A 19373-nucleotide genomic window follows, 5' to 3' on the forward strand; every position below is an offset into this window, starting at 1 on the left:
CAGAGAGCTGAGAGGTGAAATACAAACCTGGCAGAATACAGTTATTCGACACTCAAGTGTTTTCTCAGAGTAACAATAGTGGAGTATCTTAAGCAGTCTTTGACCTATTAAAAAACGTTCAATGTCTCAAGTTCACATTATACAGTCCCTTTCAGAGTGTACACTCTTCACATTACTACTTGTTTACTGTGGTGGTAGATGTCAATGTTCCCCAACCAGTGTACCATCAAATGCACCAAAAGACATTAACAGTTTCGCAAATAAATGTGTGGCAACGGTAACTGTGAGATTTTTTTTTAGTCTCAGCAAGCAAGATGATATTTCTAGCATGCTGAAATGAATAGGAAGAGATGTTTGGGAGGAAGGAAGCGATTGCAAAAACATAATGAAGCATGGTCAGCATTGCTTAACAGTAGGTATAGAATGTGTGCAGTGTAGGAAATGAATGAAAAAATATAGACTAAGACTAAAATAATACTACGCCATTTTGATCAAGTTCAACAGGAGGAGAGCAGGAGGGGGTGTCCTGAATGACTTACTTGGTACAATCCTCCAAAGTCGAACATAGCCCTTGCTGGAAGGTAAGGATCTCCTCCAGATTTCCACACAGTGTGGCGCTGTCTGCACTGTTCAGCCTGAAAACAAACATTACAACATTACAATAAGTGGAGACAACAATGACTGAGCAACAACAATACTGGCTATCTGTAAACACTGATTTCATCATCTACTACTATACAATTAAACAAAAAGATCTCTGCCTTCAGTGTAACTAATGGATTGTTACAGCTCCTTATCACTGCTCTTACTTGTCGCTGGCTTGCAGGGGTCGTAGGTAAGAACTCAGCACGGTTTGTAATTCTTTGACGAACTCCCGCTCGTGGTCAAGGATGTCCTGTACGACCTTCAAAAGCAGCACAATTGACAGAACATACAATGTTATCAAATTCCGGAAATACACAGCATTTCCGAAAAAGTTAAAGTAAGTAAGTCTGGTAAACCAGGCTAATAATCACAGAAATAAGTCTACAATACCTCATTGGTTGTTTTATTAAAGTGAGATCAAACAGAGAGGCGCAGAGCTAATTTAAATATTATACTCGTGTAGTATTTGTTAAGTTAAAAACATGAAAAAAGTATTTAAATCCAGAAAAAGCTACATGCAATTTATTTTGATTTTGATTTTTCAGTGGAGACAGACCGCAAGTAAATTAGAGATGTCCCAATCAAGTTGTTTTACCCCCTAACCCAATACTGAGCTTTTCATATTTGGTATCGGCCAATCTGAGTCCTGATCTAATCTTAAATAAACAAAATGTCCTCCTGTGGAGATTCATAAAGGCTTTTCTTAGCTTACTTCTTTCGCCTAGATCACTTGTGCACCGTGCAACTGGATTAAGTCCAATAAATGGGGCTGTCAATGCTAATGGAGCGAGGAGGGGCTAGCTTGTTCTTTGGCTCCAGAAAACTTGTGTCCTGTACTACAGAAATTGGCTGTAACTCTCTGTACTCTGTAACCCTCTCTGTGATATTTTTCGCAGTGTCTTTGTCTTTTCTCTTCTTTTAAATCCAGCATTCATTGTTGTAGTTTCGACGCAGCCTTTGCCTGAGGGTATTTCATTTTTGTTTGTTTTTATGGTGAATCAAGTTGGCAGCACTGAATAATAATAATCCTATTACCACCTCGCCAAGCATCCACATCGCTGACTGACTTCATTTTCCTGAGTAAAGTATTTCCACACAAAAGACGTGTTTAGGCACGTTACTTTGATTCCTTTCTTTCTATATGATTTTTTGCAACTTTGACGCTAAGCAGAAAATATTATTAAGACGTTTTGACACTACCAGGATGTGGTTTTGGTTTATGGCAGACCGATCATTTTTAAAATGCCTGGATCAGCCCCTATACCAATCGGGACGTACCTACTGCCTACTACGTACCTACTGCTTTTTCTCAGCAGCCTTCTCAACCATGTAAACCATCGGGATTCCACAAAATTGCATTCAATTTGAGACGAGATCTATCACTTTCCATGTCTAATTTATTAGACTGATCCAAACATTACTAACTTATTCTTAGACTTAAAGGGGAACTACTTTTCCCCTTTAAGTACAACCTGGACCTTATTTCTGGCATAAAATACGGTCGTTTACTCACCCATATAACTTTTGTGTAATTCGTATTCCTTCGGAAGATAATTAGATCAGCGTATATATCCATGTAGTGGGAGTGACCGGGGCACCGAAACGCAGCCTCTAAATAACACATTATCTGCCGCGATATTTCACCAATATTCTGTTATTGTATGCTAGTGCTATTCCCCGTTGAGTCCGGAGTTACCTGTTATCATCATCCGGGGTCTGTAGATTGACCTACAGACCCCGGATGATGTCTTCTGACCTGGATGATGTCATCTCTGAGCGCCGCACGCACCCGCAACGGTTGGCTTGTTTACCTGTAATTTGCTACTGCTATGGTTCATCCACAACCTCAGAGTCGGAAAAATATTCAGCCATGTTGCAAAAAAACTAGCAGTAGCAAATTACAGGCAAACAAGCCGACCGTCGCGGGTGCCCCAGTCACTCCCACTACATGGATATATACGCAAATCTAAATATCTCCCGAAGGAATACGAATTACACAAAAGTTATATGGGTGAGTAAACGACTGTATTTTATGTCCAGGTTGTAAAAAAACAGCAGTTCCCCTTTAATAACTTATATAATAATTTGGTCACTTTCAACCAGGACAGGTCAGTCCTAGCAATCAATATGTCTGATGCAAGAGAACTAACTCAAACGACCGTTCAGAAATAAGAGTTATAAAAAGAATATATTTAAGTTTGTCCTGCATAACAGTGACTCACCACACTGTAGTAGTTCTTGGTCAGCGGTGTTCCTTTAGGAGACAATGGCTTTTCTGTAGAGGAGAGGATATACAAATCTTTATAGGCTAGCCATGAGAGAAGCTTCACACCAAATATCCAGACACCAGTGATCACCTTGTGGTATTTCATAATCACAAGAAGAAATTTTTTTTTTTATTCTAGTTCTACTCAAGTTAAAACATAATTTTATTTCACATACTCTAATATTTCGTTGGACCGCCTTTAGCTTTGATTACAGCACACATTCACTGTGGCATTGTTTCGATAAGCTTCTGCAATGTCACAAGATTTATTTCCATCCAGTGTTGCATTCATTTTCACCAAGATCTTGTACTGATGATGGGAGAGTCTGACCACTGCGCGAAGCCTTCTCCAACACATCCCAAAGATTCTCAATGGGGTAAAGGTCTGGACTCTGTGGTGGCCAATCCATGTGTGAACACAATGTCTCATGCTCCCTGTACCACTTTCACAAGTGGAGCCCAATGAATCCTGCCATTGTCATTTTGGAATATGCCTGTGCCAATGATCCATTGATGGAATAACCTGGTCATTCAGTATATTCAGGTAGTCAGCTGACCTCATTCTTTGGGCACATAATGTTGCTGAACCTAGACCTGAGCAACTGCAGCAACCCCAGCTCATAGCACTGCCCCCACAGGCTTGTACAGTAGACACTAGGCATGATGGGTGCATCACTTCATCTTCTTTCCCTGATGCCCCCATCACTCTGGAACAGGGTAAATCTGGACTCATCAGACCACATGACCTTCTTCCATTGCTCCAGAGTCCAATCTTTATGCTCCCTAGCAAACTGAAGCTTTTTTTCCTGGGTTAGCCTCACTGATTCGTGGTTTTCTTAAGGCTACACAGCTGTTCAGTCCCAATTCCTTGAGTTCCCTTCGCATTGTACATGTGGAAATGCTCTTACTTTCACTACTAAACATAGCCCTGAGTTCTAACGTTTAAGTGATCACGACAATCAGGATTTTCTTCTGACCACATTTATCCCTCGAAGACGATGGTTCCCCACTATCCTTGCAGTTTTTAATAATGCATTGGAGAGTTCTTAACCCAATTTTAGTAGTTTCTTCAGTCTCCTTAGATGTTTTCTCTGCTTGATGCATGCCAATCATTTAACCCTTCTCAAACATCTTTTCCACGACGACCGGATGTGTCTTTCGACATGGCTGTTTAAGAAATGAGAAGCTACTCATTGCATCAGTTGAGGTTAAATAACTTGTTGCCAGCTGAAAGATAACCATGCAGTAATTATCCAATAGCAGACTCGTAGCTATTTGCTTAGTAAAATCCAGGTGGCAACTTTTTTTTTGGCCTGGCAGTGTACTTGATCAGTTTGGGATCTAGTGAATTTGGAGGCCAGGTCAACACCTTGTGCTGTTTTACCCATTTTCCTGAACCATTTTTGTGTGTGTGCCTGTATCAGGCTGCATCCTGCTGGGGATACTGGGGATACCAAGCAAAGTGTAATTTCATGATAGTACAGTCCTACTCACCGCAGGGTTTGATCTCGCGGACGTAGTTGCTGGGAAACCAGCCCGTCTTGCCGTTGAGCATGCCCTCCCACCATCCCCCTTCCTCCTGCCGTGTCACAAGGATCAATTCGCCTTTATTGAACGACAGCTCATCCTCGTTGTTCTGCTTGAAGTTGAAGCGGGCTTTTACCATCACCTGCCCTCCGCCACCGTTCTCAGACATTTCCTGGTGTAGAGATTTTAGAAAAAAATCATTTGTGAGCATGTGCAGTTTCTTTACAAAGGCCTATCACTATATTTCTATAGCATACATTCTATGTTGTAGATTGATACTGCAAAACTCAAAACTATCCTTCACATTCACCACCTTTTGCCTTGATGACTGCTTCGTCCACTACTTTCATGAACTCAGTCAGCTTTATAAGGTAGTCACCTGGAATGGTTCCCAATTAACGGGTGTGACTTGCAAGAGTGAATTGATGGAATTTCTAGGTTTCTTAATATGTTTGACACCATGAGTTGTGTTGGGCAAAGGTAGGGCTGGTACATAGTTCTCTATAGTAAAGAGCCTGAAAAGTTTTGACTGACGTTCTAAACCATCCTAAGCCAAGAAAGACTCACTAAGTAGAGAAAAACAACAGTCCATCATTACTGTAAAACATGAAGGTCTGTCAATCTGGAGGAAGTGTGATGGTGTGGGCGTGCTTTGCTGGTGGCACTGTTGGTCATTTATGCAAAATTCAAGGCACAATAAACCAGCATGGCTACCAAAGCACTCTGCAGCAACATGCCATCCTATCTGGTTTTTGCAGTTATTGGGACCATCGCTTGTTTTTAAACAGGACAATGACCTCAAACACACTTCCAGGATATGTAAGGTCTATCTGACCAAGAAGGAGGGTGATGGAGTGCCACAATCAGCCGACCTGAACCCAAATGAGATGGTTCGGAAAGAGTTGGAAGGCAAAGCATCCAAAGAGTGCTCAACACCTCTGGGAACTCCACCTAGACGGTTGTAAAACCATTCCAGGTGACTACTTCAATATGCTAACTGAGAGTGTGCAAAGTTGTCAAAGCAAAAGATGCCTACCAAGAATAGTCTCAAATATAAAACATAATGTGAACAGATAACATAATTTGTGTTCCTTCATAGTTGTGTGGGTCCAATGTTTTGACTTGAACTGTGCACAGATATATTTGGCCAATAAAGCTAAATCTGATCCACATATACAGTACAATGAAATACACTGGCTCCATCCTTGACCTGAGTATTACTTTTGCTGAGGAATTGCATGCATGGATATGGAGTCATCTGGAGAAAAGCAGAACTACAAAAGCAAACCGGACTTGAACACGTTTTCAAGCATATGAGTGCAATACGATAGCTAGAGAAAGGGACTGTACCACTGATTTGGATTGTCTGCGCAGAGAGCCTTTTGATTTGGCAGAGGACAGTGTATGTGAAGACGTCGCCTGACTAGGAGAGGAGGCACCGGACTGTGGACATCTCTCAGCGGCACAGTCTATGGAAACACACAGAAGAAACATGGAAAATTCATATTTTGGTTATTTTTGAACCCTTGGGCTCGGGCTCATCCCACAAACCTTGAACATGCACACATGCACGCACACACACACACACATCATGACAGTTCATGGAGGTGCACACAGATTGGGGGCTGACAACTTGATGATAATTCATGTGAGTACGGTCCATTTCTCTTGCACAGCCCCAGGACTGTGACCACACAGAGGCTACAAATTTACAATTCCTCACAGAATAATGTGATCCAACCAAAACTGACACACAGCTCCAAAGAAAGATCGAGCAGCTGTAAAAACAGAAAACCACTTGCAGCCTTTAGATCACGTATATGTACACTCACTTGCATAATTATTTGGTACACTGGTGAAAACCAAAGCATTTTGGTATAACAGTGCTGCACTACATCTCGTTCATGACTGTTTAGTTTAAGCTGAAACAACGTGAGAAAGGTGATAATTCAGCTATGATCATTTTGGATCAGACTGAATTATTTAACCTAACACAAGTGACTAAAATTGGGCTGCCAAAATAATAGAAACATTTGACAGTACAACACAATACAATTCAATAATACTACAAACGACAGCTTCCAAAATGAAAACACAGTTGAATCAACAGCTCTCTCAGTTATTTTAACCTTCAAGAAGCTAAGATTTAGTGCAGGCATGTTATATTAGAATGTATTTCTTTTCACTAGTTTGCCAAATGTACAAATGAATGTACAACTTTTCTGTGACCAGTCCGTGTTGGTTCAGCAAATATGTTTGCTATGACTAACTGATACATTCTGACCCAACACCCTCTTCCGTATGTGAAGTGCACTTCAGGGAGTGACTAGCGGAGAAAATGAAAAGAAAATTTATGATACCAACACCCAACCTCTCTACGGTGTCATCACTCAGCCACTGCAGCAGAAGAACTGTGATTTAGGGTCAGTGGCAGCCATCTGTCCCGCAGCATGAGTGCAGCTCTGGAAATATTCTGACGGAGGTATCAATTTTGTTGCCAGTATTCACTTGGAAAGTGACACACGGCAGCACTGCAAACCTCTTACATGCTAACAAGCAGCAAACACTCACTGAAGAGTGTCTGTCAAATGTGAACTGGAGGTTAGCCAAGTCTACGGTCTAACCCCTGTGCAAATTACAGAGAAAAAAATATATGAGTGAACAATTAGAAACAAAAGAAAGAGTTGAGGTTATAAGACAGCCAGGCAGTAAAATAGCAACACCTTTCATGTGATCTTATTGACCCATTCAGTGAAGTCTATGTAACCTACTGAATATTTAGAGAGGGGAAAAGAAGATTCACAACTGTTGTCCATATGCTAAGATGCACGGGTGTGTCAGACCGAAGCATAAGTGACACAGTATGGTTCAAAGGACACTGAAAGCCATGACAGGTGGAGCTCATGCATGTCTCTCCTCACACACAGAGAAGCCTAACAAGTCCTTCAGTCAGACGGCTCTGTGGTTACCACGGTTATTCTTATACGGATACAATATTCATAGCATTTATCCTACACAAATAAGTGCAGAGCACAAAAACACAGAAGGATAGAAGATCTCAAATAACACAGTCCTCTTATGTTTGATCAAATCAACTAACTTGTGACTAATCCACATCAAATCAAGTTTGCTTATGAGGAACGACTGCCGGGCATGGCTAGCCTGTAAAAGATTTGCATATCAGCTAGGGCTCTGGCAGGATTCCGGTCCGTAGCTCACACTGTGCACTATGCGCCTTCATTTCCGTGCTTAGACATTGATCATTGCATTTTACCAAAGGAATGTGCAGCAGGTAAAATGTTGTCTGAAAGCTTTGAGCAATTTACTGTACAGATAAAAAATGACGGTTCAAAGTGAAATCAAACAGTTCAAGCAAAAATCGCCAACAGCTTCTTAATTACGGGTGTCTGGGTTTTGTCGGATAAAATAAACAATCTGAAGACATCACACAATGTTCTGTGAATTAATCATACAAATAAACAACATATGCTGCAGTGCTAATATTGTAATTCTACATATTCACCGTTACCGTGGAACAATCTAAATGACATATCCCACTAGACTGTTTACACACAGGAAAGCTGCAAACACATGTTCCCAGCGGAACATTATGCACCTATTATAAAGCATGAAGAGGTGGCAGACTGGGCTACAAACAGTGACTAAATAATTGCAAGGCAGCTAGTTCTGTGGCAGCTGCGCGTGGGATGCTGGAGATAGACCTCTTCAGTGCCCCCAAACAAGGACTCTTGAGCAAACCGATTAGTCCCAAATTGCTGCAGGACTGCCGCATTGCAAATTATTTCATGCTATGTCCTCATTGAGGAAATGCACTTGAGAAAAAGGGGGGCAGGCCCCTGTAGAAGCTCGTATTGTCACACTTTACCTCATAATGGAGCATAATCTGAATGCACAAAAAAACTAAATAAATCTGCATATTGTACAGGGCACATTGGGCCACGGATGCACATGAGGAAATATGGCACACAGCGTGACACAAACACACACTGCCATGACAGCTGCTGCTCTACGACAAACCCAGTCATGATTTCACGAAGGGCTCCGTGGACAAAACCAGAAACATATGACACAGAATAACACCAAGTCTTTATTGAGGCACATACATAAGGCATGAGACCTCACCTGGACCATCCTCTCATATAATTACGTTTATTGTGTATTCATTATTTGAAAATCCTTTACTGGATATTCTACACCAAGTGACAATGGAGCACAGTGAAAAGGCATTTCATCAAGACCTCGATTTATTATTTTATTTTCATGACATTAGATGTTAGATAAACATTTCCTTAACTATCAAATTACATATGATGGATTTATTTAAATTTACTAGAGAACAAAACATATCAAAATGCAAACCCTTACCTTGTGTGGCAAAGTTGACTGCCAGCAAAGTTGTTAGGACCTTTCCAAAATTCTCGCCAGTGTATAAGCACTCTGGTTCAAACCCCTGAATGGAAAAACAAGGGAGAGGATCAGACCAAAGAACTCTACTATGTGCCCATACAACCTGGAATCCATTAGATGTGGGAATAGAGTAAGTCAAAAAATTTCCAGTGATTAAGTAGATCTGAGTAGTAATGCTTTGTAAGTGCGCTCAAGCAGAAAGAGAGTCAGTTACTCCAGGTTGCAGCACAGACAATGGAAAGACACACACACACACACATAATAAAATGCTCACAGGGATTTGAATAAGCCTGTAACAAGACAGAGATAAAAACTGACATGTTGAGCATGACCCATATTTTGTGGCTTAGTGGTTCGTAATAAAATAGATAGTGAATATACAGTGCCCAATTCATTTGCGAGTCACTGTTCACTCGCGTGCGCATCACACGCTCGCACCGCTTGCTCGCTCACTCACTCACCCAGTGTCTGACACCTATCTTCTTTCCTCTCGCAGATAGGGTTTCACAATTTAAATAAAACATCTTAAATATAGAGTTTGAGTAGCATAACAGAGGTCACAGGTTACATAAAACCTCATTCAGCGTTAAGTGCGACAATTACATCTTTGGATATGTGATCGGCCTCAGGGTCGACATGACTACCAAGATTTACTCTGATTTCATTTCAACAAGCAACAAAATGTTTACGTCGTGCGTAATGGTTTTGTGTCTTTGGCAACAAATAGACAGAAAATATGTGAAGAAAGTCAGTTGATCCAGTTCAACAAAATGAAGGAGAAACCAGCTTCATTCTGGTAATGACCCCAGTATTGAGCTCTTGACCACGGTTGGGGTGGTTAGTCTCAGTGAGTCATGTTATAAATACATGCTTCTCTAAATGACTGTAGTACAATATAAAATTAGAGTAAACAAATCCTCAAGAAGCAAAAAAAATAAAAAAATAAATCTCAGGTCATGAACAGTAATTGGTGCTTCCTCTTTCTGCATCTCGGAGCAGAAGTGAAAGCAGTAAGACTGCTTTGTTTAGTCACAGGACAAACAGACCTTATGCGTTAAAGCAGAAAAAGAGAGGGAAAAAAGTCCTGTAACGATGATCACATCACTGACCAGAAGGTGGGCAGGGTGCACTTTAGTGCCACAGACATTCCCTCGCTGATACATTTGACAGCGTCTCTCCAAAAAAACCTCTGCCCATGAGCTACTGGCTGGCTGCAGAAGGTCTAATTATGGGCTAAGGTTGGTTGCTGGATAAAAGCAAAGGGGACCTCCCAGACATAACAAGCCAGCTGGGTACAACTACTGCACTGCTCCACTCTGCAGAGAACCAGGCTTGCTGACTCAATCAGCTGTTCAAAGAAACCAAGTGATGCGATTCATGACCAGAGAAGAGTATTTTTAAAGCCGGACCAGTCATTAATGTCCAAATGTGGCAGTCGCAAACAGGCTGGTGCAGAAACAGAGAAAACTCCCAACATCTGGAAATGATTTGACCCATTCCAATATTAGAAGACCTTTTAGAAGACGTTTAACCTGCAGCAAAATATATATGTGTGTATATATATATATATATATATATATATATATATATAGATATATAACAAATACTGGAGCATAAAAACAGTATGCTCATTTACAAGAAAGTAAACGCAGTACAAAACTTAGCTGTGGATATTTAAAAACAGAGAGTGAGGTCATAAGGGGCGGCAGTCCCCTTACTCACTGGTCAGAGAGAGTGAGTGACAGCATGCCTGTTTATATGGCTCACTCCACATGGACGTGTGAAGAGAGCATATGCCAGCAGGGTAAGTAGATCACAACACAAGCAAAGAGTGTGTTCAAATCTTTCCTGTGGGCTGCAGAAGGCTAAAAGGGCTAAGACAGGAGATAATGATAGAGAAAGGTCAGCCCATGTCAAAACACCAAACATAAAACTTGACAGACACAGTGAGGCAACTTACCTCCACTTTCAGGGACGAGCATCCTCTTAAAAACTCCTTTATGTTGGAAACGCAGTCGGCTTCAGTCCTCGGATCCTGGCAGTACTGAGCAAACGAAATAAATATATAAACACATACCTCGGCTTAGTATGCCAAACAGACATCTGACACAAACACTCATCAGATGCTTCGGGCGCACGCTGCCGTCACATTAGCCACGCGTAAAAAGCGCTTAAAGTAACACTGTCCGGACAATCCGAGCGTTGTAGCCTACAAAAATAACTGTGGACGAGTCTTCCTGCGTCTCCTTCATGCAAACATAGCCATTAACGCCACGGAAAACGTCAAAGTAGCCATTTTTAATCAAGACTTCCGCTTACTTTGCAACCTTTCAAAATAAAATCAATTTTAATTGACTCGTGGAAATATTTTAGAAATTAATAACCGATTCATCGTTTTGAGTCAGGCTGTTATTTTAAATGCAACGAATGTCTGGCAGAGAGAGGGGATGTAAAACTAGACATAAAAGTGAGTCGTACAAGGAGAAGTTACTACTTCCGGTTTTGTTCTAGCTGTTAAAGCCGCTTTTGCAAAGGGGGAGGTCGTAAAGAGAGGAGCAGCCGTTCAGGAGGAAGTGACGAACGGTCTTTGCAACTGTTATTTATCATTATCAAGTTTGTCATCTTAATAACTAAACACAAGTTATTCACGCCCATTAAGTTGAACACCTGTAAAGAAAAGTTTTTTTTTTAAAAAACGCGTGTCCAGTGAAATCACCTTTGTGATCGCTTGATCTAAAGTCAGTGTTTAGTGGACTCTCTTTGCTGCCCAAGTTGTCCTGTTTTGGTGGGTGTTCACACCGACTCACTCATGTGAAGAATGCGGAACATTTATGTCGCTTCGCAGGAAACCACATCTCGACATGCCTCGTCTGAAAACCAGACCTGGCAACCTAACGTTGATGTAATTTGAAGCATCGCAACAAAGCGCAGAAAAGCCGAGTGCTAAAACTTCACGGCTCGAGTTGAGTGATCAACACAAAAAAATGCGAGGCCCGCTGCAGGGAGAAGTTCCTGTCGGTATCACTTTCATCAAACCCCTCCCTTCTTGTCGCCGAAAGTCAGTCGATCATTTGCAATTTGTTGACTTAAATTAACTTTGGTCAGTAACTCACCTTGGGCGTGAAGCCAGGTATGAGCCGCTCCGTGAGCTTGCACAGGACGACCCCATCCTTCAGCGATGTTTTCAAAAACTCCTCCGGGTCCGCTATGTTCTTTTTAGGCGAGCTGAGCACTCCCAGTGATATCAACCACGTTACCGTCTGCTCCTCTGGATTCATAGCTCCACGAAATGGTCATTGCCTAAGCCAGCATTGCTTAAAAATAAGTGGCGGCCTGTTCCGTATCTATATGCAACTCACATCCGCACTTCTGCTAGAAGTTAAAAAAAGAGGCGGTGGGGGAAGGACGAAGCTGTTTCTACACGCAAAAACTGATGATCACCCCTACTGGCAAATCGGCACCTCAACAATAGACACGGCTTTTTTTTTTTTCCCTGCACGGTAGCACATGCTGGCAGAAGGGAGCTTGCCTCATATTGTATTACAAGTTGAAACACAGCAAGGCTCAGAAAATCTGATAACAGCTGTGCATCAGCATATCTCGCAAGAGAAATATGCATCATCTACCGCAGGAATAACTTCGGATATGCGATCAGCGGGCCTGGCATGCATTTCTTAAACACAAACATTCACAGCATCTACAATTATGCTTTATATCAAGATGCAACATGGCTCTTACTGAAGGTTTCTGACAATAAGCTTCTTTTATGGTGAATTAGCTGAAAAGCTTAGCGATGTGAAAAAAACAGTGACAACCAGCTCTTTTTAAAGTCTTTATTAAAAAACACAAACTCAATCTGAGCCTGGTTCATCCCACATTCAACACGTCGTTCCACTTGAAAGGAATCAGCCCGCACTTTCAAAAGAAGTCTGTGCCCGCATCTGAAAGACAGTAAGCAACAGATTACACAGCAGTCAGATTCTTCTGCAATACAACCCTATAACCAAAGAATCTCAATGGTCATTAGTAACATTACAAATGCAGCTTTTCCATTCATCACATTCCACCATGTGTCTTTAATTTCATACCGCCAACATTGCTATAAGTGTCAATCGTGAATGGTTCTGGTTGATTTAGTGACACTTGTAGTTACTGATGTAACAAATGCCGTTTACTGCTACAGCTCACGTGGTTCTGGGGTCAGCAAAATGAACTACAGTCTTAATAAAAACAGGTAATCATTAACCTATTTTCATCCCCTTGTGAGCAACTGATCTTAACTGTATGCCACACATGGCAGTGAGGCATCTTCAAACAGCAGTGGGTTACACACTTAATTCATAATAATGCGAATATACTGCAATACTTTCATCAGTGGGCCATAGGCTCATTCACCATATCTTCAAGTCAGTTTTTCAATATGTATACAAGGGATTACAGTTCTGTCTGCTGGACATACCTACACTAGCGCACCGTGGTTTAATTGGTCCATCAGGTTGAGGACATAATTCAGCAACATTGCATGGGCTTTCCTTGGAGCGGTGTTCATCCTGCAATGAGAACATAACATTAACATGTTGGCCTTTTCTTAATTATGTATTGTTTGAATATCTGAAAGTGACATTGTGGCCTTTGGTCCGGCTGCAAATTTTGCTTCAGAGATTGTTTCCAGTTGGGCAGTTAGGACGACGGGGTTCTTCCAGAGGTCTCCATTGTTTGAATTGGCATGCTTGTGGAAAAGGTTTTGGTAATGAGCAAACGGTTCAGTTTAAAAAATGGCTTTCAGATTTTTACCAGGAGGAGAAAAAAAAATTACTAGACATCATTACCTATCACGTGTAAACTGCACAGTTGCCAATCTTTTTACTGAGGTTGGACGATTGGTAAGGCAAAAAGAATTGTTGAGGGCTCAGTTGGCAAAATAGATGTTAAAAACTTTCATTGGTGAAAAAGGAAGAAACTTCGCAGGATGTTGTTGCACTTTTGACTATTTAAGTTGAAAACGGATTACTATAAAAAAGGCTCATTCAGCTGACGACCTTTTTTTTTTTGTCCATCGAGGCAAAAGTTGTCTTGAATATCACCATTTGAGTGGAGATTGCAATACAGGACAATACTCATTTACAGAGGAGAAACAAAGAGGTTTGCTTTGCTTACCAGCTGTTGACTATCAGTCGAGTTGCATTTGGTTGTTGTTGCCTTTGGTTTTGTCGTTGCATGCCATCAAATGGCTCTAGGGTGATGGATCCATTTCCAAGGAAACTACACTGGAACATTTTGACAGTAACATTTGCCTAACCTTGACAACAGTAGTGTCCAGTTGGGAACACATCTGTGATAAGAATGAACTCGTGTCACTCCAATATTTATAGCACGAGCAGACTCCCTTTAAGCTTTACAGAGAACTTCGTAAAGGAGATAATGTCGTCACATAGCATTCACGTTATTTTCTGGGGTCGTTTTGAAAATTGACGAGCAGTGGTCGAGGTACAACTAAAAGCTTTATTAGAGTAGGAAAGCCACACTTAGAGGGCACTGCAGATCCAACAGCACTGAATGTACAAAAACTAACACTCACGTGGTAACTATACTGCAACATGAGCAAGAGAAATACTAAAAAAAAAAAAAACTTTACACATAAAAAACTGGGAAAGTCAAGATACACTTCAAGGCTAAGCTTCACAGATTTAGACATGTCTAGTTTGTCTTGGTGTTAGACTTCTTCCAAAACACGTGTTATGTGTGCACGGAGAACAGCATTTGCTTTAATGTGATTTCCAAGTCCAGTTCAGTATCTGCTGCGAGCCATTCCCCTATCGGCTCGATTGCCACCACGGCCACCACGTGGCCCTCCGCGACTTGAGCTGCTGTACGAGTCACGAGGAGGGTAGCCTCTCTCGGCAGGGGGAGCTGGGCCCCTCTCCTGCCTGCCCATTCGCTCACCACGGCTAGGTGGATATGGGTCGCTCCGACTGCTGGGGTAACTGTCACGACTGCCATAGCCATCCCGGGAACTGCTGCCATAGTCATCGTAACGACTGCTTCCACTGCTCCCACCATAGGATGGTGGGGGGCCCCGTGAAGGTGGGGCGCTGCGAGAGTTACCTGCAGGGTCAATGGTTCAGGTAATTGGCAAAGTTCAATTTACACATTTTTCCTTGCACTGTAAAGTGCTCATTTTTTGCCAATAGAATTATTAATGTAACAAATTTAAAGGATGGCATGTTTAAATGTCCCATCATTTTATTGATATTAAAATTCACATTGATATTTAGTTGATATGTGCAGTAATATATCCAAGCACAGGGAATAAACAGGCAGCATTGCCCTTTTCAGCATGCCATGATTTTGGTAGCCGTTTTTCCTTTTAGAGCTCCAAGTGTAGGTAAAGACGAGGTATTCAGTTGTCTTGATGGTTTTTGAAGGATACTCCTTGAGGGAGAGCTTTGCTACGGAATACATACTGGACAATGGATGTTTCCGAGGATTTTGAGGGTCCTTATGGTTGCAAACTCTCTGAGGCACATCAGATATTCTGCATTAGTCTGAATGATATTGCCACACACACGGATTTTCTTGATGAATGCAGCGGAAATTGAGAATGTGATATGTCGACAAGGCTTCTGGATTTTAAGTAATTAGGTTTTGGGGTTGAGATGCCAATGTTTTTTTTTAGGAGTGCGGAAATATGCAACTTGGATTTCAGGTCAGGGAAAGAAAAACTGCCATGTCGTGTCCTCTGAGGAGGCGAGAAATTGCGGCCTCTTTTGAATGGACAGGTCGGTAGCCAATGCTATGATCGGGTTGGTTACTGGTGCAGCTCTTCTTCGTGCCGATGGTTATCTGTGATCACTACACTCATAGATTTGTATCTTACCGTAACCGTCATATGAATCTCGGTAGGAGCCACCACTGGGACGTTCAATATAGCTTCTTGTTTCCCGGCCTCCTCCATAACCATCTCGGTCACTGCATAAAAGGAGGATAGGTTATTTGATAACCAGGTGAGCTCTGGCAACAGTTTTTGACATCCTGCATCAATCCACACTCATACCTGTATCCTCTTGACATGGAGCCATAGTCATCTCGGGAACTGGAATTTGAATATTCTCTGTATGAATAATCTCTGGGAGGAGGTCCATAGTCCCTTGAATCTCTGGAATTGTAGTCCCGACTGGAGTAGCTGTGAAGCATAGTATAATTAACTGCAAATCAGTTATCGTGATATGTTGAATAGTTTTAAGAGCTAACTGACAACAACTATATTTTTGCCCCAAGATCTGCACAATTTTATTTTAATTTTGCATTACAATAATGTGACTGAAAAAACTACAGGTGATCAGTCATCATATTAACTAAAAAGGTATAACCATATTACATTCAAGCAGCATCAGATGTGAATTTGGATGTTCTAATATCTTCACCTGGATGAAATTATTTGAAAACAGAAGTAAATAGGAGTGGTATTCTGTTTTAGACCTTTGTTCATTCAACAAATTGCGCAAAATGGGTTAGTTTCATAACACAGTATAACGTAACCAACATAATAAATTCCATACCCGTCTTTAGAACTGTAGTGATCGTCTCTTGGCGATGGATAATCATCCCTCCTGGACATCATGGAGTCTCTGCGAGGTGGAGGTGGACCATAGGGATCCCTGTCCCTTGACATGGGGGCTGGAATATGTAACAGTAAGAAGGCTAGTTATTGACCAAATAATTACCATCTATTTTTTCACATGGGGAAGTAGATCTGTAAATCTGGAGGCTATAAAATATGCTAGTAATAGTTTTGAAATTACTTAAACATGTAAATTCAGCAGAGTACGAAGACACTTACGTCTGCTCATTGGACCAGATGGGGCGGGTCTCTTGTGTGGGGGGCCTCCATTACGAACTGGGGGCCCTCGCTTCATTGGAGGGGGTCCTCTGGATGACATCCCCTTGAAGAAGGGTTCAACACTCCCTGAATTATCATAGTAGTCTGAAAGACAAGAAATGTAAAATATTAACACACCTAGCTCAAACAACACATTACAAAAACACATTCAGTGAGACGTTTTTACGATTACATGCATTCTGCAAAATTTACCTCTGGATGGGGGGCCCCTCATGCCACCAGGACCTCCTCTGGACCCACGGGGCCCTCTGGGTGGACCACGGCTGCGTGAGTGCATGGGCGGAGGTCCTCGTCTTCCAGCGCTCTCAAACTGAGGCTTTGTAGCCTGCTCCACCTTGATGGGCTTGCCATCAAGAGACTGTGGTCAAAGAGTTACAATTACAATCACAATTGCATGGTAATATTTCCAAGACGATGCCTAATCGAGGAGCAAACATACCTTTCCATTCATCTCGCGCGCTGCATCCTTTGCATCAGCTGGACTTTCAAAAGTAACAAATGCGAAGCCTCTTGATTTGTTTGTTTCACGGTCTTTCATCAACAGAACTGAAACAAAGAAATGAGTTTGTGTCTAGTGATCCAATTAAATATATTTTCTTACAACAGAACAGAGGCAACTCATTTTCCAAAAGTTTGAGATGCAAAGCACATTCATTAATACACAAGATTAGATGTTACAATCCCTTGTGCCAAAATCCCAGGCAAACACATTTAGAGGCCCTGTCCAACTGAGAAACCCTAACAAACCTATAGTCATGTGATATGATGCTTAACCTACAATCTAAATGAACTAAGTAAATGCTGCTGGCTTGTATGGCCCGCTCAGCAGCAGACGCTAACTCAAACCTTGTGAAATATAAGCTAACCAAATGCTGCTGGCTTGCTTAACCTACATTCTAAATAAACTAAGTAAATGCCGCTGGCTTGTAGACCCACAGAGCAGCATTTTCTTACACCAGAACAGAGGCAACTCATTTTCCAAACGTTTGAGATGCAAAGCACAAGCTTAATACTATTGCAACACGTCCCATTCACTCATTTCCCGCTACACAAAAAGTACCCATTTGACTAAAGATGATGTGGGGGTTGTGCTGTAGAGTAAGTAGCAGAAATATAAGACAACTGACAACAAGTCGTAAAACTAGATGGGTGTAGATATATTGCAGAATTCCCTCTAAATACAAACACGAATAACTTCACAAACCAAATCAGAAAATACGCCTTCGCTGGAAGCGTACGTGCGGTGACCAAGGAAACGATGAGGCCTCGTGTACAGACATTACAAATAAATTCCATACGACTGAAAATGAGAAAATGTAGCAGAAAGTGGCTCCATTCGCACCTTCGACAATCCTGCCATATTTGCTGAAGTACTGCTCCAAGGCCTTCTCGGTGGTCTCTGTGTTCAGTCCTCCGATAAACAGCTTCCCTGGTCGGTCTGCCTCTGCCATGCTGCAAGAAAGAGCGGCCGTGCAATTGAAATTCAGAGAACTGGGCACAAAACAAGCAAATATCGTTGCATTCCAACCTTTCGTACTGATACATGTATGTGGCGATTACCTTGCTGCTGGCTAAGTCTTGGGCTGTTGAATGCGCAAAATGGCGATAAACGTGCCACCGGTTTTAGCTAGTTACTTGTCCAACGTTAGCGAGGAAGCACTGCTACTACCAACAAAAGACTACGTTCAAACCCGCTACTTTTGGATCATAACACGACAGTATGACGCTTTAGTTTGTAGCAAGCATGCAAGCACGCAACTAGCCGCCTCCAAATTGTAGTATGCCGCGGGTTTGTGCAATCTTCGATGACGGTGAACAACGACTCTCCCCCTTCCTGCTCGCCCTTCTTCTTCTTCCTTTCGGCTTCCGGCAGACCAGCCGCCACCAGATAGACGACTGCCCCCTACAGTCCAGAACGTGGATCGACATTCTTCCTCTCGAATAAATAAAAACGTGGTACTGATCAGATGTTTGTAGTGTTAAAGAACGTTTTATAAGAAACCATTCAGCTCCCAAATCACCAGGGAAGGCTTCATTAGAGTTGTTTAGCGATATCCGTCTGATTGGCTAACTCCGGCTTCTCACAGCAGGACACATTCACCCCAGTGAAGGTTATGCACTCTTTCTTATAACTGATTCATAAATCCACTTACAGGCCCACAGACCTATCCAGGGGAAAGAGAATTCTAGCACAGTCTAATGCATTTCCTTCCTTCATGGAGGGGGTGTTATTAACAGCATCATTGCTGTTCAAAGTCCAAGGGTGTGTAATATACAGTAGGCTATCTGTTTTGATGGTTTTGGCTCTGGGTCTAAGAAGTCTATGCTTTACACTGCGGGACGTTTCCTGGAATTTAGCTGGCACTGTTACTGAATAAATAATACTGTATACATAGTTTGTGCACCCCTGACACTTTCACATCCAGGTATGATCTGCACACCCCACTTGCCATTCAAAATATTCTTTGTATATTTTGTATAATTTATATTTTGTAAGCACTTAGATATATTTCTTGTACATGTGAGCATACATGGTGATAATTCTGAATCTGATTATTTTGAATCCACTAAGACTGTATAGGTAAGCATCAAGTATAAATAGGATTT

General features: G+C 41.8%; 2 protein-coding genes across 3 annotated transcripts in view; both read right to left on the minus strand.

The window, feature by feature from the left end:
- The window catches only part of arhgef6 (Rac/Cdc42 guanine nucleotide exchange factor (GEF) 6), a 28399-nt gene extending 14982 nt beyond the window's left edge, over positions 1–13417 (minus strand). For both annotated transcript variants that reach the window (XM_084550028.1, XM_084550027.1), the window contains exons 1-9: positions 13326–13417; positions 11980–12807; positions 10827–10910; positions 8825–8909; positions 5789–5907; positions 4406–4610; positions 2868–2920; positions 810–904; positions 540–635 (exon numbers count right to left, since the gene is read on the minus strand). In XM_084550028.1, the coding sequence (XP_084406154.1) occupies positions 540–635; positions 810–904; positions 2868–2920; positions 4406–4610; positions 5789–5907; positions 8825–8909; positions 10827–10910; positions 11980–12144 (902 nt within the window). In that variant the 5' untranslated portion in view covers positions 12145–12807; positions 13326–13417. The remainder of the gene's footprint in view (positions 1–539; positions 636–809; positions 905–2867; positions 2921–4405; positions 4611–5788; positions 5908–8824; positions 8910–10826; positions 10911–11979; positions 12808–13325) is intronic.
- Positions 13418–14348: 931 nt separating this feature from the next.
- rbmx (RNA binding motif protein X-linked) lies at positions 14349–18806 on the minus strand. The gene is made up of 9 exons (XM_084550029.1): positions 18327–18806; positions 18109–18218; positions 17206–17312; positions 16959–17124; positions 16707–16850; positions 16426–16543; positions 15921–16049; positions 15744–15835; positions 14349–14971 (listed from the first exon to the last, which is right to left on the minus strand). The coding sequence occupies exons 2-9, from the start codon at positions 18215–18217 to the stop codon at positions 14655–14657; spliced, it is 1182 nt and encodes a 393-aa protein (XP_084406155.1). The 5' UTR covers position 18218; positions 18327–18806; the 3' UTR covers positions 14349–14654.
- Positions 18807–19373: the final 567 nt, after the last annotated feature.

This window comes from Chelon labrosus, assembly GCF_963514085.1.
Source record: "Chelon labrosus genome assembly, chromosome: 8".
NCBI lineage: Eukaryota > Metazoa > Chordata > Actinopteri > Mugiliformes > Mugilidae > Chelon > Chelon labrosus.